Genomic DNA, 25390 nt, shown 5'->3' with positions numbered 1-25390 from the left:
CCCCGTCTCTACAGAGAGAGAAAGAAGAAAATACCGTGTGGCTTTACAGCAGAGCGAGGCCGTGTGTTACAACGTGCAGGATGGAGGGGTGAAGCGCAGCGCCCGTGCTTGTGCCCCCGGCTTCGCAGCTGTGATGGAACCAGGAGCAATAGCCTGGATGGGGCGATATTTTGAAGGCAAAATAACCCAAGGTGGTTTTGGCCACAGCGAGTTCCCGTTTGGGCTGAGATCTGGCACTTTGAGGCATTTCCACCAGATGTCAGTCTAGGAGCTTTTTAGCAGCAAGGCGCTCCTGGCTGAGGACAAAACCAAGGCACGGGCTGGACTCCCGTGGAAGCTCAGCGTTGGCAAATGGCAAAATCCGTGATTCAGAGACAACCAAGAGAGGAGTTATCCTGAGAGGAAGCTGAGTCAGAGTGTTTTTCTAATATATTTTAAGTCGTTATTTCATGAAAGCAGATGCCTTACATAACCAGAGAAAAGGCGTTTGCTGTCTACAGTGTTCAGGAAAAGTATCCTTCTGATCTTTCCAATTCAGCCCTGGAAAGTTAATGCAAGTTGAAACAAAGGTAGGTGCTACCAGAAGAGCAATGCAAACCAAACAAGCAAATGAGCCTTCTGGAGCTGGAAGAGAGCGTTGCTGCGATTCGTGTGGGCTGAGCGTGCCCTTGCTGCCAAAACCACCTCATCCCTGCAAGAGTCCTAAATGCATTTCAGAATGCGCAACAAAATAAAAACGCCTAAAATACCCAGTGCTTTTGCTGTTCATGGTGCCGCGCGCTGCTCTGCTGTTCCCAGCAAGGTCCTGTCGTTGTCACCGAGAGACCCGCGCCTGTGCTGAGAGGAGCCGCGCGGCTCCCCGCGCCGTGCCGGGCTCGCGGCACCGCCTCGGCCGCCTTCATCCCGGCCGGCCGCAGCGGGAGCGTCCGTGGGGAGCCCTGCGGGACGGCGCCGGCCGAGGCCGCGGGCCGGTGCCCGGGCAGGCAGCCGAGAGCCCAGCCCGGCTCCTCGGCGCGTCCTGGGCCGCGCACGGGGACTCGGCGCTGTCAGGAACAGCCGCTGCGGAGCGGCTCTGCAGGGGCTTCAAAGGCAGCGGGGGCTCCCGGGCCTCCCGGGCGGGTTTTGCCACTGGGGCCTGGCAGCTGCGGGCGCCCGGTCTCCGTTGCCAGAAATGTGGGAGATGCCGATTACCACTGGCAAGCCCCGGTGCCAAGCGGGCTTTATCTCTCGGTGCATTTGAGCGCCGGGGCGAGCTCTCCAGGAATGAGCCCAGCTTCCTCCACGGCTCCGGCGCCATGGATAAGGTCCCAGAGGAGCCCATGCACATGCTACTCCGCTGTGACAGCTTAAATGTCACCGCAAACCTTACCAGGGCATAAATTATCCTGTAATGTTTATTCATGTCATCCCAAAAGCAGTGCAATAAAATTAAATATTTCATAAGGTTGTTATTGGGCCGCAGCGCTGCAGGAAGCGCAGGCAGCCCCCTGCCATGGTGTCTTGCTGCAAGATGTGACGCAGGTGGCCGGGCAGCGGCAGGACCGCGCGGGCCCCGCTCGCCCCTGCACGGGGCCCTCGGGCCTCTCGCTGCAGCCCGGCCGGGCTCTGCAGCCCTGCAGGTCCCAGCACAGGCCTGGACAGGGGTGTGGGAAGGGATTCCCAGCGCAGGGACGCTGCGGGGCGACGAGTCCTGGACTCACACGCGCCCCTAAGGCTCCGCTTGCCGCCGCTCTCCTCCCGGGGCAGCAGCGGTCGCTCCCCCTGGCGCACTCCTGCAAATGACCCCGCGGTTGCTCCGGCCACGCTGTGTTTGCCACCAGGATTTTGCAGTTTCACCTCTTTTGGATGAATAAAGAATCGACATCGCACGGACAACACAAGTGAAGGGCTTTGGGAACGAGCAGGAACATAACTGCAACACGCAGCATGTCCAATCCATTTTTTCCCAGCAAATGAAATGGATCTGGTGGCAAATTAACACAAAACTTGCAGGAGCAGTGGCCTCACAGCATGGTGGGGAGGGTAAAGGCTGGGGAGAGATAGGCCTGTTCCCGTCTGCACATCCCTCCTTAAATGCTACCGTTAATAGAAATAAATTAGAATAAATGATCAGCCTTTGCCTCCAAAAGACAGGTGGCAGGGTAATATTAAAAGAAATGAATAAAAAACCATTTAATGAGCATTGTTAATTAAACCTGGAAATCAAAGAGGTCTGAGTTGTGGGAATTCGCAGGAAAAATGAAAATGAAGGGAGCTGTAGCTCGGGGCAGGAAGAGTGGAATTAAATTAAATGCAACGTGGGATCGTGCCTGTTAATGTCTATCGCCCGCCGCAGTTATTGCAGTTTGGGATCAAGTGTTTGTTCTCTCGCACGCCCGAATTACGCGCGCCCGCCGCAAATGGAAACTGCCGTGCGGTGCTGGGCAGCCCAACCGGGGCTGGGGCCGGAGCCGGCGCCACCGCGGGGACGGGGCGGCCACCAACCTGCCCGCAGACACACAGCAGGTCAGTGTGTGCGCGAGTGTGCAGCATGCGTGAGTGTGCAGTGTGTGCCCAAGCGTGTGGTGTGTGCGAGTGTGCACCATGCGCAAGTGTGCAGTGTGTGCAAGTGTGTAGTGTGTGCAAGTGTGCACCATGCACAAGTGTGCAGCATGCGCGAGTGTGCAGTGTGTGCCCAAGCGTGTGGTGTGTGTGAGTGTGCACCATGCACAAGTGTGCAGCATGCACAAGTGTGCAGTGTGCGCAAGTGTGCAGTGTGTGCCCAAGCGTGTGGTGTGTGCGAGTGTGCACCATGCACAAGTGTGCAGTGTGTGCAGCGCGTGCAGGTGGGCAGTGTGTGCCCAAGCATGTGGTGTGTGCGAGTGTGCACCATGCACAAGTGTGCAGCATGCGCGAGTGTGCAGTGTGTGCCCAAGCATGTGGTGTGTGCGAGTGTGCACCATGCACAAGCGTGCAGTGTGTGCAGCGCATGCAGGTGGGCAGTGTGTGCCCAAGCATGTGGTGTGTGCAAGTGTGCACCATGCACAAGCATGCACCATGCACAAGCATGCACCATGTGCAAGCATGCAGTGTGTGCCCAAGCGTGTGGTGTGTGCGAGTGTGCACCATGCACAAGTGTGCAGTGAACGCAAGTGTGCACAAGCGCGCAGTGCATGCAGAAGTGTGCAGTGCACGTGCGCAAGTGTGCAGTGTGTGTTCAGAGTGTGTGTGTGTGCACAAGTGTGCGTGTGTGGGCATTAGTGTCCATGTCCACATGTGTGTACCTGTGTGTCCCTGTGGACATGAGCGGTGCGTGTTGGGGTCTCTGTCTCTGCAGAGCTGTGTTGCAGTGTGTGTGTCAGTGCACACCAGTGCGTGTGTCAGCGCACACCAGTGCGTGTGTCAGTGCCGGCACAGGCGCTTCTGTGCACCCGTGGGTGTCTGCACCTGCGTGTGCACATGTCTCCATGCGTGCCTGTGTCCATGTGTGTGTTTGCACATGTGCCTGTGCTGGTGCTCTGGGCCTGGGGGTGGTTCTGGATGGCCCAGCACTGCTCACGGGCCCTGTTCACTGGGTCGGACCGGGCCCACAGGGCTCCCGCCGCTGCGGGAGGCTGGAGGGGACCACGCTGGCCCTCGCTGCCGGCTCTCCCCGTTGTGCCCCTTCGGGTGGCCCGCGGCACCCCCGGGCCTGGCCGCTCCCGCGGGGGCCATCGGAGCAGTCCCCGGCCACCTCCGGCTCACAAAGCCAAACCCCGGAGCGGCGCCGCGGCCCGAGGCTGCGAAGGACGCGGGGAGCCGGGGGTGACACCGCGGGGCCGCAGAAAGCGCCCGACGGCGCCGGAGCAGCCGCGGAGCCCTCGCCCCGCTGCTCCCGCGGCTCCTCCGCGCCCGTCGGCGGCCGCTGCGGCCCGGGGGGAGCCGCCAGGGCCACGCGGGGGCGGGCGGCGCGTCCGCGGCCCCGTGTCGCTGACGCGCGCGCCCGGCGCGGCGGGCGCGCCCCCGCCGCTATAACTGGCGCGCATGGAGTCGGGGCCGGCGCAGAGGAGCGCGCGGGCCATGGGAGACGCCGCTCCGGCGGGATAGAGGGGCGGAGACGGGGGCACCCCCGGGGCCCGGCCCGCCCGGGGCCCGCACCGATGCTGGTGCACAGCTACGCGGGCATGGTGAGTGCGGGGCCCGGGGGCGCGCCGCGGGGCCGCGGGTCGGGGCCGCCCCGTCTCACGGCCGCCGTCTCGTCTCGTCTCGCCGCCGCAGGACCGCGCCGAGGGGCTGCCCGGGGCGCCGTCGGGGGGGCGGCTGCCGCAGCTGCCCGCGCTCGGCCAGGCGCCCTACGGCTCCGCGCCGCCGCTCTGCCACACGCCCGCCGCCGACTTCCAGCCGCCCTACTTCCCGCCGCCCTACCCGCAGCCGCCGCTGCCCTACGCGCAGGGCCAGGAGCCCGGCTACCCGCCGCTGGGCGAGCCCTACGGGGCGCTCAGCCCGCTGCACCAGCCGCCGCAGCCCGCGTGGCCGCCGCCGCGCGCCCGCCACGACGACGCGCCGCTGCTCTCGCCGCCCCACCGCGCCCTGGCGCTCGAGCCGCGCCGCGACTACCCGGCCGTGCCCCGCCTGCTGCACGGGCTGCCCGACGGCGCCCACGGCCTCGCCGACGGCGCGCTGGGCCTGCACGGCCTGGCCCACCACGGCCTCGAGGACATCCAGGTACCGGGGGCGGCGCGGGGGGAGCGGGGGCGCTGCGGCGGAGGCACCGGCCGCCGGGGTCCCCGGGCCCGATCCGCCTCGCACGGGGACGGCGGCGGGAGCAGAAACGAAACGCGGTCGCGCGAGGAAGAGCCCGGCGCCCCTCGGCGGTGGCGGCCCCGGGGCTCCGCGCTGGCCCGGCCGGGATCCCGCTCCCGGTGCCGCTCCCGGGCCGCTCGCCGCCGCGCCGGGGAGTTTGATTTCCCAACGATTCCTCCCCGCCGCGGCCTCGGAGCGGGCCGGGATCGAGCTCCAGGACTGGGCCAGGGAGCGGGACCGCGGAGCCTCTCTGAGCCGGTCCCGGCAGCCGCCCCGAGGGTCCCGGGGGCCCCGCGTCGCCGCTCACGGCTGCCGCTTTGTTGCTTTCAGGCCGTGGACGACGGCGGGATGAACCTGCTCGATCAGACCGTGATCAAGAAAGGTAAGAGGCGCCGGGGCTGCCCCGCCGGGGCTCGGCCGGGAGCGCTCGGAGCCGTCGGGCCCGGGGGTCGCTGCCCGCGCTGGGGCGGGGGGCGCGGCGGGGCCGTCGGCAGCAGCGGCGCAACGAAAGCAGCGGCGGAGCCGGGAGCGGGGGCTCGGCCGGGCCGGCAGCGGGACGCGGGGAGCCCCGGGCGGCCCGAGCGCGGCTCCCGGGGCACCGGGGAGGATCCGGGGCCGCGCACGGCTCCGCGCCGCCTCGCAGGGGAAAGCGCTGCGCCCCGCGGAACGGGCGCGTCCCAGGGGCTCGTCCCGGTGGGAAGGGCGCGGGAACGGGGCGAGGAGGCGGCGCGGCCGCCGGGAGCGCGGCCGGTGCCAGCCCAACCCGCGTGGCCCGGGAGGGAATCCCGGGTTCGGCTCCAGAAAGGGGAGCAGGAGGCGGCGCGAGGCGCAGCGGGGCTCGGGGCCTCCAGCTCCTCCCGGTGGTCACGCGGCGGCCCCAGAGCAGAGCCCGGACTCCGCAAAACCTCCCCCCGCAGCAGGGGCACGGGCGGCTCCTGCTCCGGCAGAGCGGGGGTTACTGCCCGGGGCCGCACCGGGAGCTCGGCGGCGGCCGGAGGTACCGGCCAAAATCGCCGCCGAGCCCGGGAGGCACCGGCGGCTCCAGCCGCGCTCGCAGCCGCCGCCGGTCCCGTCCCCAGCGGCCCCGAAGCCCCGAGCGGCTCCGCGGGGCACGGCGGGTGCGCGGGGACCGCGGGGCTGCGCAGCCCCCTTCGCACGTTGTTGTTCTGGGGACGCAGCCTCGTTACAGGAGGCCCTGCAGTGGCGTATTAATGACCGTAATTATTTCAGCTTTAATTAGAGCACCTAAGAGGCATTTCATTAAACATCCCGGCATGAGAAACGCTCGCAACAAGCGCAGTTGGCGCTTTTATTCTCTTGCCGGGAGTTTGCTTCTCTATTTGGGCCAGGAGCGGTAGAGGTGCCGCTGGAAAACGCACCTCGACGGGAACATATATCGAGAAAGTTGCGTGAAGCCGCAGCGGGCTCTCCGTGTCTTTCCCTCCCATTGGAGAAAAAAAAATCGTGGACTCACTTAGAAAAAGGATGGTTCGTGCCTGGAGGAATTATTGCTGTTTTGTACTAGAGCTGTGCTTGAATATCCTCTAGTCTCTCTCTTTCGGGGAAAGGAGAAAGAGGAGGGAAAAAATCGGGGAGGAGGAGGAAAGGGGGAGAAAAGAAAAGAAAGTGGAAAGAAAGAAAGAAAGTGAAAAGAACTCTGAGGAGCGGGGACCTGTGAATACAAGTTGTCCGCAGCCTCCGTGTCTACAGCCACGGGCGCTCCATTGTCAGGGATTATTTTTCTTCTTTTCTTTGTTCTGTGTTTGGAACAAAGGTGCAAAATTTGTTTTGGGGGAAAACTAGATTTCGGGAGCAGCTTTTGGGGAGCCGGCTAAGCTCCGCACAGGCTCCCCCGCTCTCCCCTCCGCAGCACAAAGCGCCTCCTTCTCCTGGAGCGGTTGGAGAAGGGACAGATGGAAAAGCGACGAAGGGATAGAGGGAAAGGCGAGGAGCGGGGACAAGGAATCGCGACAGGAGGAGCGTGTAGAGGAAGGAGGCGGGGGATCCCGGGCGGCGGCGGCTCCGTCCCGGGTGCAGTGTCCGGGATCGGTCCCGGTCCCGGTTCCGCTCCAACCGCGGCTGTTCCGCCCTGGCCGGGCTCCTGCCGAAACCCCCGGGCCGGGGACAGCGACATTTGCGCGTGTTTCGATGTCTCCTCTGCCCCTTCCCCTTCTCAGCCGCCTCGGGAGCGAAACCCGGGGAAACGGGCGCGTTTTAACGTAGCCGCAGCCGCGGGAATGGGAGAAGGTGCAGCAGGGAGGGGAGCACCCGAGGAGCCCCCCACGGCCCTGTCGCTGTCCCCTGTTCCCCCCAGCAGCCCGTGCTCTGACCTGCTCCGTCGGCGGGGGCGGCTCGTCCCTGCCCGGGCTCTGCCCGGCGCTTCTCGCTCTGCCGCGCGGCGGTTTCCCCCATTTCGCCCCTAAATCAGAGAGGAGGGGAAAAAAATGATCACATTATTTTAGAACCCGCTGTCCCGCACACGAGTGCCCGGGGAGCCCCCCAGTGCAGTGCTTAGCGCCCCATTAAAACGCGTGTTTGCTTCGCTCGCGAGTTCGCACCAAACGAAGCTGCCTGCCCGTGTTCAGACTCGCAGAATTAGGTGTTCTGCAGCCGGGTTTCCTTTTTCCTCGCTCGGCTGCACGAGGCAGCCCCGGCTCGAGCTGCTCCGTTCTCCGCGCGAGCAGCAAAACCCAGAGAAACCCCAACGATTTGGGGCCAGGGAGCGCAAGTTCCGCGCTGCGCGGACTCGCACCGGGGGGGTCTCTTTAGGAGAAATCATGCGCAAATTTAAAAGCGGAGTTTTGCCTCAAACTGCGCCGTAATCTCAAATAATCTCAAATAGCACCTCGGTTATGAGTAATCCTTAAATTCCTCGCAGCATAGCCCTCTGACAGAGCGCTGATAGCAATCTGTGCATGTGAAAACAGATAATTCTCCCCTTAATTAGTTGCCGCGATACTGTTGTCCCGGTTCAACAAAATATTAATCACCTGCCCCAACTCCCTAAAGCGACCTTTTAACTTCTGCGTTTGAAAGACGCTTTTAATTCAAGCCAAGTGCGGGAAGTTCGACTCAAAAATAGCCCCAAGTCTTGGGAAGAGCCCCCGCAGCTGCCCCTGCGCCCCCCGGGCACATCATGCCCCGGCTCTTCAGGGCAGCGCCTGCAATTGTGGATCGACTGGAGCAAATCCATATTCCCCGGGCACAAATTGATACTAACCGCGACTGACGGAGATTTAATGCGAACTGTTGGGCGGCGGGGCGAGAGGCGCGAGGCGGCGGCCGTCGCTCGTGGTCTCCTGCCCCGAGTGCACGTAGAGCCGCGGCAGCAGCCCCTCCGTCCCGGCAGCGAAATGCCTCCATATCTGCGGCTCTGGACTCTTCATTGTATTTTTATTTTATTTTATTTTATTTTATTTTATTTTATTTTATTTTATTTTATTTTATTTTATTTCTCTTTTTTTCCCCACCTTGTTCTTCAATAACCTCCCGCCGCTGCGGTATCTAACACCAGTGCAGGCGGCCTTAGGGGGAGCTCGGGCGGCTGCGATCTCCCGGATCCGCGGCTGCAGCTGTCCCGGGTTTAGAAAGCAGCAAAGGAGGAAAAAAATGAGAAAAAAAAGATATAAATATATTAAGGCTCGGAAAAGCAGGGGGAGAGCAGAAATTCCGCAGCGCCAGTCGGGGCTGCGCGGCTGAGGAGGAGGAGGAGGGGGGGAGGAAGGGGAGCTGCCTCCCCCGGTCGCTCCGCGGCTCTCCGCGCCCGTCGGGGCCGCGGGGACAGCCCGGCCCGAGCCCCGCGCTCCTGCGGGGACCGCGCGGTAACGGAGCCGCTGGAGCCGCTGCGCGAGGGACGCGGCGGCGCCGAGAGACATCGGGGCGGGCGCGACGGGCGCAGGGCAGAGCCGAGGTTCGGGTCTGAGCCCAGCGGAACCCGCGCGGAACCCGGCGCGGAACCCGGCCCGCCTGGCCCGGGCGAGAACCGCTGTGCTCATTCTGAGGAGAGAACGGATAAAGTCTCAGGTCGGGACGTAGAGCCTCTACGAATATCTCTTGCATAGACATTTGGGTTTTGTTCTTCCTCTTGTTGGGAAGTATTTCAGGAATGTCTTTGTGTTTATTATTATTATTATTACTATTTTTTTTAAATCAAGTATTAAGGTAAGACCGGGAAATATATATATATATTTCAAGTAAATACATACTTATTTACTTGAAAACAGTAAAACAAACTCTGAAAAAAAGTTGACCCCGGCCTCTCTCTTGATTTATCTAGGAAATCAAGCTTTATGCTGTGATGTTTCATAGCAAGAAACCTGAATCTAGGTCACAAAATTAGGGTTTTTGTTGATTTTTTTTTGTTGTTGTTGCATCCTCTCAGGGTTAATGGAATGATTCCGATAGTGCTTTTTTAGTAGGAATAAGAGAAGAAATCCCTTTGCCGGCTCTGGCGCTGCGCGGGTGGCTGTGCTGAGGGAGCAGCTCGCAGCCCCAGCGCGCACGGGCACCGCCGGGTGCAGGGGACTCAAACCCTCTGACTTCTCTTTGAGGCATCGGAATTTGGCCGCCGTTTTCTCTTGTGTGTTTGTGACTTGTTTAAATTTCCACCCGAGGTTTGAGCTGCTCCGGTGTGGCACTGCTAGCGTTTCCGCTCAGGAATGCCGACCTGTTTGGCTGGATGCTGGATGCACAGACGGAAATTTGTGTCTCGGCGAGCTCCGAGTCTGCATTTAGAAATACGGCAAGGAGTAGCTGTCACAGCTCAAGAATGCAGAACAGGAGGGAGATCAGGATCGAGGGCCTGAGCTCCACTTGCCACCAAACACGAGCTCCAGGTTTTGGAGGAAAATCTTCCCTGGGGGCTGCCATGCAGGGCTGCTGCTGGCATCGTGGGCAGCTTTTGCCCAGCCGTGGCTTGGCACTGCTGGCGACAGGAGCTTTCCTATTTTTCCTCTTTCTCTATAGTTTCAGCGCGCTTAAGAATCCAGTTGTAAGAAATGCCTCATTAATCCAGATGTGGCAAAAAAAAAAAAAAAAGAAATATCTGAAAGACTGATATTCCAGCAGATTAGATAAACATCATTTCCTGTGATGAGGAATGAGGTCATCCCATGAAACACCCGGGGCTGTGAAGACTCGTCTTTTACGAGCCGGTCGCGGCGCGCGGGCTGCGCTCAGCTCGGGTTATCGCTCCCCGCGGCTCCGCGGCGGCTCCGCGGGGCTGCCGGGGAGAGGGTAACGTGGAGGGAGCCGCGTGGCGGCCGCGGGGCTGCCCGTGCGGCTCGTTGGAGCTCAGAGCAGCCCTCGCACGCGCCACGAGCTCCCGCGAAACGCGGTCCCACCTCCGGCGCCCGCGCTGCTCTTGCGCTTACGTGCGCGCTGCAGGAACACCTACTAATCAGGCAGGGAAACTTGAAAGAAAGTTTTTGCTCTGAACTGCATCCAGATCACCATTCCTTCATTAAAATTATATTTTTAATGTCCTATAATTGCACCAGGATAAAACCAGGTGTGTTCATACAAGATAACACACTCAGGACTGGTGAAGGCGCTGGGCTTTGTCTCAACCTTCCTGCTGCCTCCCAGGCATGTGTTATCTCCAAGTTTCATGTACCTTGTCACGACTTTCTGTTTAATTAGATGTTTTTAAATTAGTTTTTTTCCCCTTTGTTAGATGTAAAGACCCATTCGCACAGGGGAGGTTCAGCCAAGCCAGCTCGGGTTGCTTCCTGGCATTGCCTTGCGAGTGGAACCAAGTGTTTCTGCTGCAAGAGGTGGACTCCAGAGGAGACGTTTCCACAGGATGGTGCCGTGCAAGGCACCAGCAGCGCTGCTGGGGCTGCCCGGGGAGGAGCTCGTCCTCGTGCTGCTCTCTGAGGTGTTTTGGCAGTTTGGTTTCTCAGCTGAGGCTGTGGAAGACGCTGCTTCGGGATGGGCAGGACGGAGTCAGTTGTGGGGGCCCTGCAGGACAAGGGGAGACCGAGCACGGGCTGGATGGCACCCGCATGGCCCGGCGAGCTCCTGCCCTCCTCTGGGAAAGGGTGACAGTGGGAAAGCTCCTGCGGAGGAGCAGAGCACGTGCAGGCGCAGGGGGCCCAGCAGAGAAACACTGCCCGAGCAGGCAAAAGATGCAGGCAGAAGCGGTGCTAGGAAAGGGATGAGGCTGTTGCCCAAGGATTGGGACTGTTGGGAGAGAAGACAAGTGGGGGAAGGTGTGGAATACAGTGGATGCTTCTCTGCTGGCTCGGGATGCGTGCGGAGCAAGTCCCGGCCTCTCTTTGGTGCTCGGCCTCTCCTGCCGTGTCGCACACCGAGTCCCAGCGGCACGAGGGACGCGGCCGCACACGCACAGGCCGCTCGCCGGGACGGTGCGGAGGGCGACGGTGACTCACGGGCTGCCTCCCGCTTTGCGGGAGACTCTCGGTGCCTACGGAAGGGGATGAACCTCACAGCAGCCGAAGGCTTCAGGCCCCTTTCTCGCCCCATGCAAGCGGCCTGGGAGCCCGAGTCTCTTTGGCCGGAGCGCTCTCTTCCCCCGTTGCAGCTCCGGGCTCTGGAGAGCAGCATCCAGCCGTGCTCGTCGGTGCATCCGCACGGCCAGGGCAGCTCCGGGGCTCGTTCTCAGGCGCTTTGCAGAGGGCCGAGGCCGGGCGCTGGGCAGGCCGGGCGGCGCTGCCACACAGAGCCGTGTCCATGCGCTCCGGCGCTGGCCCGGGGCCATAGGGAGCCCGCGGCAGAGCCGCGCCAAGCCCGGATCACCCTCCCTGTCATTTGCCTGCGCAGTAATGCTGCAAGATAGGTGGGCTCAGAGGAAAAATGCATCCAAGCTATCTTAATTATTTGGAGAGCCTAAATGAGGTTCTCTGAAGTCGCAGCCTACTGTCCTGACCACTAAACCCTTCCCTGTGTGAGCCTAGCGAGTTACTCATTCCCGCCGTCCTTCCACTTGTTTGTTTATTTTAATTCTTAATAGAAAAGCTAATTAGCAAGTATGGACATAGTGCTTGGAGCTGCTAAACGCTGCGCTGCCGCCTCTGCGCCCTGTACCCACTGCTGCTGGGTCTGGGCACCGCTCCTGGTTCACAGAGAGGTTAAGTGTGGAGGCTCCGGGCAGGAGAGCAGAGAAGCACAAGGGAGTGAGAAAGAAGTGCAAGAAATGAGCCCCGATGACCCATTGCAATTAAATATCCCAGAACACGGTGTGCTGCGAGCCAGCGCTCCAGGAGCGCGGTGCTCCGGGGCGGGATGCAGGAAGCGGCGGAGCGGGTTCATCTCTGCGGCGCGGAAGGTTCCCGGCTTTGCCGGCGTCCGCGGCGCGTGCTTGGCATTCCAGCCGGGCTGAGCCTCCCCACCCTCTATCTCAGGTATTTATCTAGCATCAGTCACCGAGCGCCGAGGCGCCGCGAGGGCTCGGGTCAGGCCTTATTCCTTCTGGACTGGTTGGGCAGGTCCGGAGCGAGCAGCGTCTCCGAGCGCGGCCCGCGTGGAGCCGGCGCTTCCCGGAGCTCCCTGCGGAGCTCGAGCGAGAGCCGCGTCAGCAGCACCTCTCGAGCGCGGGGAGATGCCCTTTGCTCAGCTGCAATGACCCATGCGAGGTGGCCCCCCGCCACCTCCTCTGTTCTTCCCAAAACGATGCCGGGGCTGGTCCTTCCCTGAGGTTCCTCTTCGGTGCCTCTCGGGTTCGGCTGCAGCGCAGAGAGGACTTTGCAACGCGCGTTTCCACCCTGAGCATCCCTGGCCGCTTCCGCACGCGCGTTCCCTGTTGGAGCAAGGAGCGACCGGGCACGGAGTGCCCGGCTGCCCTCACCCCCTGCCCAGGCCCTAGGAAACCACAGCAGCTTTTGAGCAAGAAAGGTCAAAGCATTTTCAGTGTGATGATACCGGGGAGCGGGGTCTTTCCCCCGAGCAACCCCGCGCGAGCCGGCGACTCCAGCGTGACAGGTGAACCAACGTATTTACATTGCTGTGGTTTGAATCTCAAATTGAAACCCTCCCCAATTGCTCCACAGATTGGCAGCAAGTTCTATATGAAGGGAAGTATTTTGCTATTATTATTCATGTCTAATCTTTGCTGAAGGGTCTTTTGCCCTTCAATAATCTAAGTACATTTTAACAAATTGATGCTAACATTACCCTGGCTTACATAGGATCCGCAGCCCTTTCTGAAAGACACTGCGTCTTTGTTCTCCCTTCCGAGATTATGTAGATCCAAGCCGCACAAATTCAGGCGCTTCTATAGGGAACGCAGGGAAAACCTCTCAAGCATGTTACTGTAAAATGGATTATACTGTTTAAACACATAAAGATCCCGTACACTGGTTGCCAAAATGTAACGGGAGTTTGTGCTGCTAAATGAATAAACCTGTGGTGCTCCGCGCTCGAGGGCAGAGCGGGAGCGCAGCCGGCACCCCCTCCAGCTCCCGCTCGGGGGCTCCTCTCCATCCTCCTCCTCCGTCTTCTCGCTCTCCCCGTTCCTGCATGTTTGCTGTGCTGCGAAACGCGCTCACTCTGCACAGAGACAGAGCCGCTTCCTCCCCGAGCAGGTAACAACTGAGTTTTAAATAGTCGTTACCATTTTTCTAACTCGGGGTGAAAGGGTCTAGCTGCAAACTCAGAAAGAAAGAGCACTGTGTTGGGGTGGGGAAGTGAAATAACCTGAACTACTGCACAGAACTAACTGCTCAAAGTTGCAAAGGTAGAAAAGTTGCACTATTAGTCACAGGCAAAGATAGATGAAATAGCATTTTCTGAGCACTTATTTCAGTGGATAGCAGGGAAAAAACAGTAAATATTTGTAAATTTTTCAAAAGCAGAATCCAAAAAATTTTAAATTTATTTTCTGTGAGAGTTCTGGGTACTTGAGGTTTGCTAGTGAGAAGGACCTTTTAATCTTAAATATCTGCAGGTTTCCAGGGAGCATTTCCCAGTTTACCACTCAGGCTGCTACATCAATATTGAGAATAGTTTCCCCAAATTCACAAAAGAGTCTGAGCAACAAGCACATTTGAGGATGAGTTATTCTAAACTGCAAAGAAGGCAAATTCATTAGCTGAAACTACTAATTGCAAATTGCTTACCAATCCCCTCTCCAGTCCTGAGGGAACAAGTCGCTTTTGCAAAGGGCTGGGAATTTTTGTTATTATACTGGTTGGACCATGCCTTTAAAGACATAGGGTAATAACCAGATCTGTCCTTAACCAAGACTATCCTCCAGGCCCAGGGAAACTGAACTTTGATGCCTCAGCAGTGAAACTCCTCAGAAATAGGAAATTCCGCAGTAAAATACTGCCAGGACTTCGCTGTGTTCACCAGTGACACATTAAAAATGCAGTTAATATCACATGATGATACCTGAAAATTTAGTTCATAATCTAATGTATTGATTTGCATTGGAAACAAAATGTAAACACAGGAGCTTTGCATAGCTATGGGACATCTCCTGATTAGTGTTCTCATGGGAATAATTTGAGGCTGCTGACTTGGACCCTCGAAAGAAAAGAGGGAGCAGGAGCACAAGATCCATTTGCCTATCGGAGCTCAGCAATCTGGAAAGGCCAGAGATTAAAAAAAAAAAAAAAAAACCAAGATTCTTTCCATCCTTCCATTTGAAAAGGCCTTCGAGCCGATTACAGCATTTCCTAGAGAGGCTCTTTGACACGGGAACTTGATTCAGGTTGTGCATTCAAGATAAAGAAAATACCTGTATAATCCCCTCGGGGGAGAAAGGATAATTACAGACCACGGGTTTGAAATATAGCTGATGGCCCTGACCTCCTTCTCCGGACCATCAATAAATACCTCCCTGCTGAAGCACCAGGAAATGGAAGCAGCTGAACTCCGCAGCACCTCCTCGCTGGAAAAGGGCTCTTAAAGCGCTGCGAGGAGCAGTTGCCTCTGGCTTCCACCCACATGCACCTACTTCTTTATGTATGTATGGATCTCTGTCTTATAATTTACATCAGAGACATTCAAACTAAGGCTAGATTAGCTCGCCGGGGCCCTTCCTGCACGGCAGCGCTGACGCTGCGCCTTCCTGCAGCCCCTGGCGTCAGCGGCGCTCGCAAACCCCGACCAGCCGGAGCTCCGCGCGCCGCAGAGCGCGGCCCGGCCGGGAAGCGCGACAGCATCCACGGCGCTCCGAGGAAGCGGGACCCGCTTCCCATGGGATGGGCAGAGCGCGGGACGCGGCCCCCCTCGTGCCTCGTGAGCCTGCAGCAACCGGACCCAGCAGAGCCACCGAGAACCGAGCCGGGCCCGGCGCATCATAGGGGCTCTTGGAGTAGATGCGAGACTGCTCTAGAACAGGCGGTCTCCTAAGAGGATTAACTGCTACCTCTTCAAAATGCAATCTAAGCTCTAGCACGCTCTGACTTTTAAAAGAGATGTTGCAACAAAAGCCTCAATATCCAGGGATTCAATGTTGCTGAGATGGAGGATTTACCTGTAATGTATCTAAGGAAAGAAGAAAACAGACTTGTAAGACAGGCAGCGATTTGCATGTTCCCTCCGGACTTGTTTTTCCCCCTCACAGCACCCCAAGCTTCGTCTGGAAATGAAACCGAACAAAAACATGATAAGCAACTTAATATCCAAGTAGCACAAACTCTCCTGCTTACAAATTATTCACAAGCAAGGAGCGCATTTCTCGTATGGAAATGAGTTGGTATTTCATCTTTTCCTTTTTGTAGGTAAAAGTCTTGTTTCCTTAAGAAACATTGATCGGGTACAGTCAGCACCCGAGCGCCTGCCGGGGCTCCGGGAACGCGCTCGGCTCTCGGCCGCTCTCCTGCGGCTCCTCCGGGCCCGCGCGGACACCGGCCCCGCATCACGGAGCAGAGGCCACAACGGGCTCACGGGGAGCGTTTGTACCCAAAGGGGCCGTTTTCAGGAATCCGAGGGGTAGTTTCAGAGAGCTCCATGAACAAACAGCTGGAGGGGCTGCCAAACACAGCAGATTCGAAACCTGTGCTTGCATCCAGAGGAACATTTGTAGGGTTGTGTCCTGACACATATCTGTCTTGTTTGAAAGATCTTCTGGCAAAGTTCCCCAATTCTTAACTCTTTTGCCTCAGAACAATATGCTGGAGGGAAAAAGCCATCTGGATATATCATTTAAATCCCAGCAGAACTAAAGTGAAGCTGCTCCAGCCTAAAGCCATCACACCTGCCTGGGACTAAGGACACAGTTTTCCCTGGAGAATGACATCAGAGCATCCCTGACCAGGTTCCTAAATGCAAATGGGAATTAGGAGCCCCCTGATTTGTCTCCGGGGGCAGTAGCTGCTCTGGCAGGAAAGTGGATGGTTTTTACACATGCGCTTGGACATTTATTACTAGAAAGTGGCAGCAGCAGGGAGGCCTGGAGAGGAGCACGGGCACCAGGGCCCTCACACCACGCAGGGGAGGACGAGCAACTCGAGTCATTTGAAAGACAAAGCTGGGAAAAGCAGGAAACTCCTCAAGACTCTCTAGTTTCTGAGGTAAAGGTATTTGAAGCACACGTTTCTTTTTCTTCTTCTTCGTACCTGGAACCTCAGAGCCAAGGGACCTGCCACGGTGCATGTGGGACTGTCAACTGCAAAAGAGAACAAGAGTCACAGAAAATTTACGCTTTATCTTGAAAGATCTTCCCTGGCTCGAAGGTACTAGGCTCCTGACTCCTTCCACGTGCCTCGACTCACAGGCTGATGTCGGGCTGATTAGTCCTGTGGTGTTTCTCATCTTTTACTCTTCTGGAGAGCATAGGGGAAAAATGCTCAGAGAATTCAGGGTTTGGGATGCTCTCCTTCCCCCTCCATCTTTGCAGGCTGTTTCTTCTGAAAAGCACTGCACAGAAATGAGCCTCTGGCAGCCCATCTGCAGCACCACTGCAGTTAGGAGGATCTTGTAGCCCAGAGTTTGCCTTCCACTTGTCTGTCTCTCCACAACGCATCTTTAAGTGATGAGCTTAGGCATCAAACCAGCTCCTCCTGGCTACGTTCCTCATCCAGGGACTTTTCACCTGGATAAATCTTTAATCCAGGGATCACTTGGCAAGTTTTACTTATGTATCACAATATCCCTCCCAGGTAGAGCTTATTATCTCTATTCTGTTGATGGAGATACTCAGGCCAAACTGAGGCGGCAACCTCCTCGCTGGCATAAAACGGATCCCTGGCAGAGAAGGAAGCAGATTCCAGCAGTCCTGATCCGCAGCCCTCCTGTTCCCAGCAGCCATGCTCCGGGATGCAGAGGATACAGGAGGACAGTTATACAGAGGCAAAACCTGTGCAGCCTTCTTTGAAGGCACTTGGGAAAGCCATACAGCAAACCCTTTGGTGGTCGTAGAAACCAGGACCAACTCTGAAGTCTCCAAGCCAGGTGTTTTCACACCACAGCAAATTCATTGCGTTGTGCAAGTTTCTTCATCCCTGGCAGCTACATCCAGGGTAGGTTTAAAAAACCAACTAGATCTGACTCAGCACAAAGAAGCCGACTCTGACCAGAGATCACGAGATTCTGCTCCAAGTGGAGGGGAGTTGCATGGGATTTTGTGCCACTCTTTACCCTGACCTGCCGCTTAATGCGCATGGGAGAAGCACATTACACCTCAAGCAGTACCTCAGCTGCAACACTGAAAGAGGCAGCAAGATGCTAAGCATCATAGAAATATATCTTGTGACAGCATGCAGGAGAGATAAGGATACCATTTCCCTTTTGACGTTCAGCAGAACGATTTTGAGGTCTTGGGGAAGAGGACCATGCCAGCTGTATTTCAAAATCACAGCTTTCCTTTGCAAATCAGCTCCTCCTGCCGCTGTGCAGCCCTGCAGGATCTTTTTGCAGCCATCAATCCTGTCGCCCATCAGCAGCTCCCTAACCCAAAACAGCATCCCCCAGGGCAAAACGTTTCACCAGGATTTTCATGTGGGAAACCAGCAGCCAAGCTCCCCTCCACGCGAGCAGCTGAACAGCACCAGCACAAACCAAGAGCTTTTGGTTCTGCTGAATCAAAAATAACAGGATGCACCTGAACTAAGCAAGACGCAGACTAAAAAACCCTCTTTGTCAGGGCTGAGGCACTTCAGCCAGGCAGGGAGCTCTCAGGAAAGCCTGACAGCTAAAGGCAAGAGCAAAGCTTGGGGGGGACATAGTGCTCTCCCTTCACTCACTTATCACAGTTTTAAGGTCACACACAAAACTGGTAAGACCCCATTCCCAAAGGATTAATAAGTAACAATGATAGCAGATAGCAAAGAGAGTCTCAAGAAGAGAAAAAGAGCTTACACATCTCAGGAGATTGCTGAGCAGCCAGTAGGTATCTAAAATCCCCCTTCTTCCTCAGCAGATCTCCTTGGGAGAACTGACCCCAAACCTTTCCTGCATGCAAACAGGACCAGATCTCTCACCCAGACTAAACCAAGCACAGCCAAACCCAGGGGGAAAGGGCCTCTGTCCTGCCCTTTATAGCCCTCCTGGACCTGGGTGTCGAGCCCAGCTGAGCCCTGTTGCATTCATCAGGCAGGGCCGGGACGGGGGCCCCGGCAGGCACAACCAGGCAGACCCCGTCCTTGCTGCTCTGTGCCCCGTGCCAGCCCGTCCCCGTGCGCAGGAGCGGGCTGGGGTGCCGCAGGGAGCGGGGCCTCCTCCACGCTGCCTCGGCCCCGCTGTGTCCACGTCTCGTGTCCTGCCCCTCCGCTGAGACCAGGAGCGGAGAGCAGGCAAGGACGGAAAGGTCCCGTCCTTCCCCAGGGCTCAGCACAGGTTCATCCTGTGGCTTAACCCAGGAAACCTCAGAAACAAGATGTCCAAGACAGCGACGCTGATGTAACGTTTCGGTTCCCAGCCCTACCCCTGCACTGCCTGGAAACTGCTTGCGCTGGGTCTGGGTTTGTGTCTTTGCCGTGCGACTCGGGGTTGCCTCTGCTCGGCACGCAGAGGAACCGGAGCATTCCCAGGAGGAATGAGAGGTGCTTCGGGTTATGTCTGTCCAACACCCTGCAGCCCAGGAATGCTGCCACGAAGCCCTGTCTCCACTCCAGTGGTTTATTCTTCTGCATGGTACCTAGATGAACTCTTGCCAGGTCGCTGTGCTGAGCGCCGCGCAGCGTTCCCGGAGGGGTCAGTTGCCTGCATGCACGCGGCTTGGTCTGGAAATGTCCCTGTGCTCCTGCGTACGGCGCCAGGACGCAGGGGATCCGTGCGCCCGGGGCGCTGCGCTGTGTGCCGGGCATCGCGCAACCCTGCAACAGTCTCATGCTTCCTTCTTGTCTGCAGGCTGGCTCAGGTGCTCCGATCACCTGCTGCTTGCGGGAACAGGAAAGCAGCAACTGAAGATCGAGGGGGACTTTTGGTTTGCTCAGATGACAAGAGACAATTTTGGTCCCCCAAAAGCCAAGGAAACAAAGCTGTCAGGCTTTAATGGTAGCTTGTCTCCCTCCTGCAGCATGTTTATGGGCAAACAAGCTGCAGATCAGACCAGGCAAACAGCAGGTGAGGCCAAATAACAATAATTAATAATTAATGGCAAATGTGGCTATGTTTGTTCTTGTTGTATTGCGGCACCGTTGTCTAATGGATGAAGCACTGTTACAGGACTCGAGAGACGTGGGCTCCGTTCCCAGCGCTGCCGCCCGCTCCGCTCCTCCCTTTGCAGCGCGTGCGCTTTGCTCTTGGCCGCTGCCGCGTCCCCCGTGCGCACCGGGGCTCTGACCCCAGCCGAGGCCTCGAGGCACAAGAGCAATAACCAATAATCACTTTCTGTTACGGGTTCCTTAGTGACGACGCCTGCACGGTTTGGTCGTGGCACATAATCCACGGCCTGACTCTTTGGGGCATTCCCTTTCAGAGCGGTAGGGTCTGGTTCACAGTTCTCCAGGGGTTTTGGACAGCAGGGCCGTTCCTCAAACTGCCAGAACCTGTCTGAAGTGCAGTGGTGTCTCCACGTCGTCACTGCTGGGCACCCCCATCCCCTGCATCCCGCAGCCTCCCCGGCCGTCCCCGCTCTGCCCGTGTGGCCGCTGTGCGGGCACCTCCCGAGCTCCAGGCGGGCCTTTCCGCTGGCGTTAGCTGGTGGTGGTGCCAGCAGGGCCGGCTCCTCGCTCCGGTGCCGTGGACACGCGTGGAGGAGCATGTTCCCCTCTCCTGCACGGCTGCCCGGTCATTCGCACTCACATGCAGGTCCCCAGCCATGCATGAAGGCTTGAACGCCCCCAGAGCGTGATTTCCAGGCTTGCACCGATGCGTGCCGATACGCGGTAGGCAGAGCTCTTCAGGGACAGCCAAATTACAGCCAAAGGGGGATCCACAGCAGTTCACTAAAGATACGGCACGAGAAACTCCCCCTTCTCCCGGGGGTGCCTGGCTCACACGTGCTGCGGTACCTGGCCCTTTGCAGCAACGCACGGGTATTCGTACAACATGCTCTGACTTCTTCTTTCAAGGCTGTGCCCCAGAGACGAATATTACCTGTTGTAGGGCATGAAAGCAAGCCCTGAAATTGCTGCTGCCTGGAAATAGCTCTGGTTTCCTAAGTCACCTGGATTTCTTACTCGTATCTGTTCTTTCCTTAATATTCCTTAACCAGCTATGGTTGTGGTAAACACCGATAACTTAGTTATTGACTCTAGCAGGGAATTGGTGTATTCCTTCAGATCCCTGACTTCATCCCAGTTTCATGCGGAGTGAACATGATATTCCTTAGCTCATTTCCATTCATCTTTCAGTCTTAAAACATCAGCCATTTTTATATAACATGTGCTACTTTTTACTGCCACGTTAACAAGTTGTTGAGCTGCATTTATGACATGCTGACTGTAAGGCCCCATAATAGGCCCAGTCTATTTATCCTTCCCATTAATTTTCGGGTTTTCTGTTTCATTTGGGGCATGAGTATTTCCTTTATAAAACCTGCATCTCGCCCTGGTATTTGTTACCGTGTTACTCGTATGACCCATTTGAACGTACGTTATGGAACAGTCATTACCAGGTAACCACAGAGAGCGCCAGGCCTGCAATGAGCTGCAGCAATGGCATTTGCAGTGCACTTTGCATTCTTTGAAAACGTGCTTTTTTCCTAGAGTTAAACTGGTTATTCATTTCAAAACAGAAAAGCAAAGAGATTTGGCACAAGTATCAGCCATAACTTTAACCTATAAATCCTTATTGTGTCTAAAAATGTTTCTTACTAAAGTGACGTATGGGAAAAACGTGCTCATTTCATCCTGGATGTGATGCCATGGGTCCGTGCGCTGCCACATTCACCACTGCTGGCTTCTTGTGTTGACTGGCTTTTTGTCCATTAAGTAAAAGGAAGTTTGTGCTGGATTAATTTGGTTTGCTCTTCTCAAGCTTCCTTTAAACCAGGGATGATGAAAGTTTAGTGCTGTGCCTTGTTGTGGGGCTAATCCCAAAGCTGAAGCCAAAGGGAGTCTTTCCACCGGTTCTCATGGACCACATATTTGCAAACGTGGCTCTTGGCCGCCCCAGCATTTCCCAAATTTTATGCAAGGCTTGAAGGGCTCAGCCTTGGTGATCCTGGCCAGGGTTAGGCTGACCTGTGCTTGTCTGGCCTGGGCCCCTAGCAGTGGGAAGGGTGGGTAAGCAGGTGAGAGCAGAGTCTGCACTTTTTCCATTTTTCTCTTCCTTTTTATTTCTCATACGCTATTTCCATTATCGAGGGAAGCTGGAGCAAGCAGCCCTCCTGGCCAGGCTTGTCCCCACGGCTGGCAGCAGTGCCCGTGCGCTGTGTCCAGAAAGCTGGTGAGAACCAGCGAGCTGCTTCCCCAGGCGCAGGGCCCCTCCGTGACGGCCTCCTCCTCTCTCCCTCGCCTTTCTCCTAGTGCCCATTCCCTCCAAGGCGAACGGCGCCATTTCCACGCTGGCAATGAACAAGGACGGGCTCATCGGAGGGGTGACGAACCCCAACGAGGTCTTCTGCTCCGTGCCGGGCCGCCTGTCGCTCCTCAGCTCCACCTCCAAGTACAAGGTGACGGTCGGGGAGGTGCAGAGGCGCCTGTCTCCCCCCGAGTGTCTCAACGCGTCCCTGCTCGGCGGGGTCCTCCGCAGGTAAGCGCCGTCCCTGGGAGCTTTGTAAGGGCCCAAGGACGCGGGGCTGCGCTCTGAAATACACGAGAAACTCCAAGGGCAGCTTCGTGCTCTCCACTAGCTCTCGCATCTTGCATTAATGGCGACAATGAGAAATTAGTCGTTTACAGTAACACTTTAGTTGCTTTTTCTTCTTTCTCTTAAAACACAGAAACTTAAACTGTTTTTTTCCTTCCTCCTTGTTTTTATCTTTCAGAGCAAAGTCAAAAAATGGGGGCCGATGTTTAAGGGAAAGGTTAGAGAAAATCGGACTAAATCTACCTGCAGGAAGGCGCAAAGCTGCAAACGTCACCTTGCTGACATCCCTGGTGGAAGGTAGGAGTCTCCTCTCCTCCCATGCAGGACGGGAGTGCCGATACTTCGCCCGTTCAATACCTTTCATTTGTAGCTTTCCATAAATGAGAGCAATTAAAGCAAAGTATGCAGCAGCCACCAGCACCCCAAACCAGCCTAGAAATGCCTCGGTGTCAGCGGCCACGCTAATCCAACCCCAGCCGCCTTCCGAAACCCATACGTTTCTGCTGGACTAGTCCTACTAGTCGCGCTACGTCCTGGAGGAGCCGTTCAGAACCTGAACGAGGCCCAGCTTCAGTGTGAGCTCGCTTACGGCAACACGCACGCGTGCCCTTCGCTTGGGCCTCCGCGGGACAAGGGAGACGTGGAGGAGACAGGGGCAGCTTGGAGGTCGTGCAGGTGGGGATGGAGTTCTAGGAGCCGAGCTCTGAGCGTGGCGTTAAGTCGAGCCTTATAGAGCCAATGGCCTGAGCTGGGCCGTGGCAAATGTGCCATGGGCAGCCCAGCCTGAGAGCGTGAAGAGCCGCTGCTTAAAGCTGCTTGTTTAGCTGCTCCCCTCCTACTTTTTGCACTATGGAAATGATGATGTCGCCACTGCATCTTTGGAGAAAGGGACACGGGTCGCAAACACACGAAATGACAGCTCTGCCTCCCTCCTAGCCCTGGAATCCATTGTGCTTGTGCCCAGCAAACTGGAGGCAGCTGCCTGCAGCCTCTGAATAGAAAATCATCCCCATTGTTGCCAGCAAATTAAATGACCCGCTTCATTAGGCCGAGGTTGTTACTGAGGGCAGTTGGTTTGTGCTGAATGAAAGGCTGATTTCCATTAAAAGAAAAGAAAGAAAAGAATGAAGGAAAGAAAGGAAGGAAGAAATGTACATTTTGATTTCAGGTGGCTGCTGATGTTTTGGTTACTGCCTACAAGCTCATAGTAAATAACAGTGGTGCCATATGTGCTGGATGGATATAATTTCCTCCTGCAAATAAGTATGGTGGAACTTGGAGATGCTGCACACAGAGGAAGATGCTATTGCCTAGTCATTATTCAGTCCTCTCTCTTGGTCATTTGCTCTTTTAAGTTTAATTTGTCTTCTCCCCTCTGCCTTCCCAATGTCTGCTCATTTAAAGAAAGAAAATGGGTGTTTTTTGGGTGCCAATGATACATTTTGTCTTACATATTCCATAGCTGTTCCTATAGATAGGGGAGAACATCTGCGTGGCGATGATGCCCAGAAATGAAAGGCATCAGCTGCACCGGTGCGAGCAGAGCGCGTTAGGCAGCTGGAGCGGGGCAGTCGCTATCAGGGCGATGTCTCCAGGACTTAGCAAGTTCTTTGCCTGGTTTCTGGAGCTCTGCCACAATTTGAGCTCACATCCATCATTCTTTGCTGCTGAGCATCAGTCATTTTTGTATCTCACAGCTGTCTGTTTAAATCATCTTTAAAAGACCTGAGGATTTTCCAGTGAAAAGGAGGTGAATCCTGTTAGAAGTGGAGAGGAGCAGAACAGAGTTCACTGTAGTGAACAGCCTTTTCTTTGCTACAGTAATTGTTTTTCTGCAGTCAATATGTTTTGATTGCTTTTTTAAACACACGAACTACTCCCATTCTGATTCTCTAAGCTTGCCCCATATTTATTTTCCTTTTTAGAGGAGGAGACACAGTGCAAACTATAATCTTTACGTGGGAAGCACAAACACCCTACGCGGCTCCCTGAGCTGGGGGATCTAGGTTAATGTTATCAGGATGGATGGCCTAGAGGGGATGAGCAGCAGGGGGGAGGTCAAATCAGCTCCGTCTGCCCAAGCAGGATTTCGGGTGCTGGGCAGGATCAATTGCCATCAGCTCGGATTATTTCCATGGGGATGCCTGAAGATGGATCGATTGCATCAATGAGGGGGCATTTCCACAGAGTGATGGATGTGCTGCCTGGGTGTCCACCCCGAGGCCTTCCCATTCCGTGTGGGAGGATGTAACCACCTTCGTTCTGCACTTCTCTCATATCCCCTTTCCATCTACTCATGGGTTAAGATTGCTTTTTCACTCTCCAGCCCCCTGTCTAAAACTGAGACTAGTCTATGACATTCTTAATTTGGAGAGCCCAGCAGAAAGCGAGGAAAAGAGCGGGCAGAGAAAGTCTTGATGGTGCCTCTGCACCGAGTCTCGAGGGCGGACGGCGCGCGCGGCCGCTCCGCTCCGCTCCTCCTCACCGTGTCCCGCTTGTTGCAGGTGAAGCCGTCCACCTGGCCCGGGATTTCGGCTACGTGTGCGAAACGGAGTTCCCCGCCAAGGCGGCGGCCGAGTACCTGTGCCGGCAGCACTCCGAGCCCGGCGAGCTGCACGCCAGGAAGAACATGCTGCTGGCCACCAAGTGAGTATGGAGCGCCGCGAGCGGCATCCCCCTTGTGCATCCCGTAACAGAACGGCAGCGTCTGCCCCACAGCCGCTCCTGCTGCAGGGGGGATAGGGCTCGTATGTTGTGTGCAGTCACATCCAAAAAGACGTGCAGTGAGGAATTAGTATGGAAGCAGAACGCAGGTAATGAAACCTCAGACCAAGCTGTGTCCCTGCAGCTTTCCCAGACCGTGTCAAGTAATACCGACTTTTCTCTTTTAGGCAAATTTGTAAAGAGTTTGCGGATTTGATAGCCCAGGACCGCTCGCCTCTCGGAAACAGCCGCCCCTCACTCATCCTGGAGCCTGGTGTGCAGAGTTGTTTGACTCATTTCAGCTTGATAACCCACGGCTTTGGGGGCCCAGCGATCTGTGCAGCGCTCACGGCCTTCCAGAACTACCTGGTGGAGTCCCTAAAGGGGCTGGATAAAATGTTCATGAACAGCACGGGGAACGGGCACCCCGCCGGGGACTCCAAAGCCTCAGACAAGGACGTGAAGCATCGGAAATAGCAAGCTGCATCCCTCCCTCTCCCTAGGGAGAGCCGTCCCCGAGCGGCCCTGCGGACGCAGGACGACCCTGCGCACTGTGTTCTGAACCGCTGCGCTTGAACCGGGATGAAACGCACCAAGAGGGGGGGAAAAGACTTGGAACAATAAAAAAAAAAATGAGATGAAAACAACTCTAATGGACATAGTGAGATTCAGAAGAAAAAAAAAAAGCCAGGTTCATGGCTTTGGGGCTTTTTTTTTTTTTTTAACATGGATGCAGGAAGACAAGTTATGTGCAATTCTTATTTTGTTTTAGATTTTTTTTCCCTCTTCTTTTTAAACCCTTAATGAAATCCTGATGTACTCC

The 25390-nt window shown here is 56.5% G+C and overlaps 1 protein-coding gene across 3 annotated transcripts; it reads left to right on the top strand.

Annotated features, from left to right (window-relative positions):
• The first annotated feature begins 4118 nt into the window (after window positions 1-4118).
• On the top strand, window positions 4119-25044 carry TFAP2E (transcription factor AP-2 epsilon). Of its 3 annotated transcripts, XM_088531065.1 has the most exons (9): window positions 4119-4145; window positions 4237-4683; window positions 5092-5143; window positions 19018-19233; window positions 19810-19812; window positions 21582-21807; window positions 22043-22161; window positions 24369-24510; window positions 24756-25044. In XM_088531065.1, exons 1-9 carry the CDS (start codon window positions 4119-4121, stop codon window positions 25042-25044), a joined length of 1521 nt encoding a protein of 506 aa, XP_088387191.1. The 3 variants fall into 3 exon arrangements, with proteins under 3 accessions (XP_088387191.1, XP_088387190.1, XP_088387192.1); XM_088531064.1 differs by lacking the exon at window positions 19810-19812; XM_088531066.1 differs by lacking the exons at window positions 19018-19233; window positions 19810-19812.
• Window positions 25045-25390: the final 346 nt, after the last annotated feature.

Source organism: Tinamus guttatus, unplaced genomic scaffold (assembly GCF_059628265.1).
Source record: "Tinamus guttatus ecotype Peru unplaced genomic scaffold, ASM5962826v1 Tinamus_guttatus_pri_ptg000397l, whole genome shotgun sequence".
Lineage (NCBI taxonomy): Eukaryota > Metazoa > Chordata > Aves > Tinamiformes > Tinamidae > Tinamus > Tinamus guttatus.
This window is presented reverse-complemented; position numbering and strand designations above follow the sequence as displayed.

What these genes read in the sequence shown, in the direction of transcription:
- TFAP2E (XM_088531065.1), top strand. Translation starts at nt 4,119, where the DNA reads ATGCTGGTGCACAGCTACGCGGGCATG. An exon ending in CTCGGCGGGGTCCTCCGCAG is followed by an intron (nt 21,808 to 22,042) that starts GTAAGCGCCGTC and finishes TTTATCTTTCAG; the next exon opens with AGCAAAGTCAAAAAATGGGG. An exon ending in GCTGACATCCCTGGTGGAAG is followed by an intron (nt 22,162 to 24,368) that starts GTAGGAGTCTCC and finishes CGCTTGTTGCAG; the next exon opens with GTGAAGCCGTCCACCTGGCC.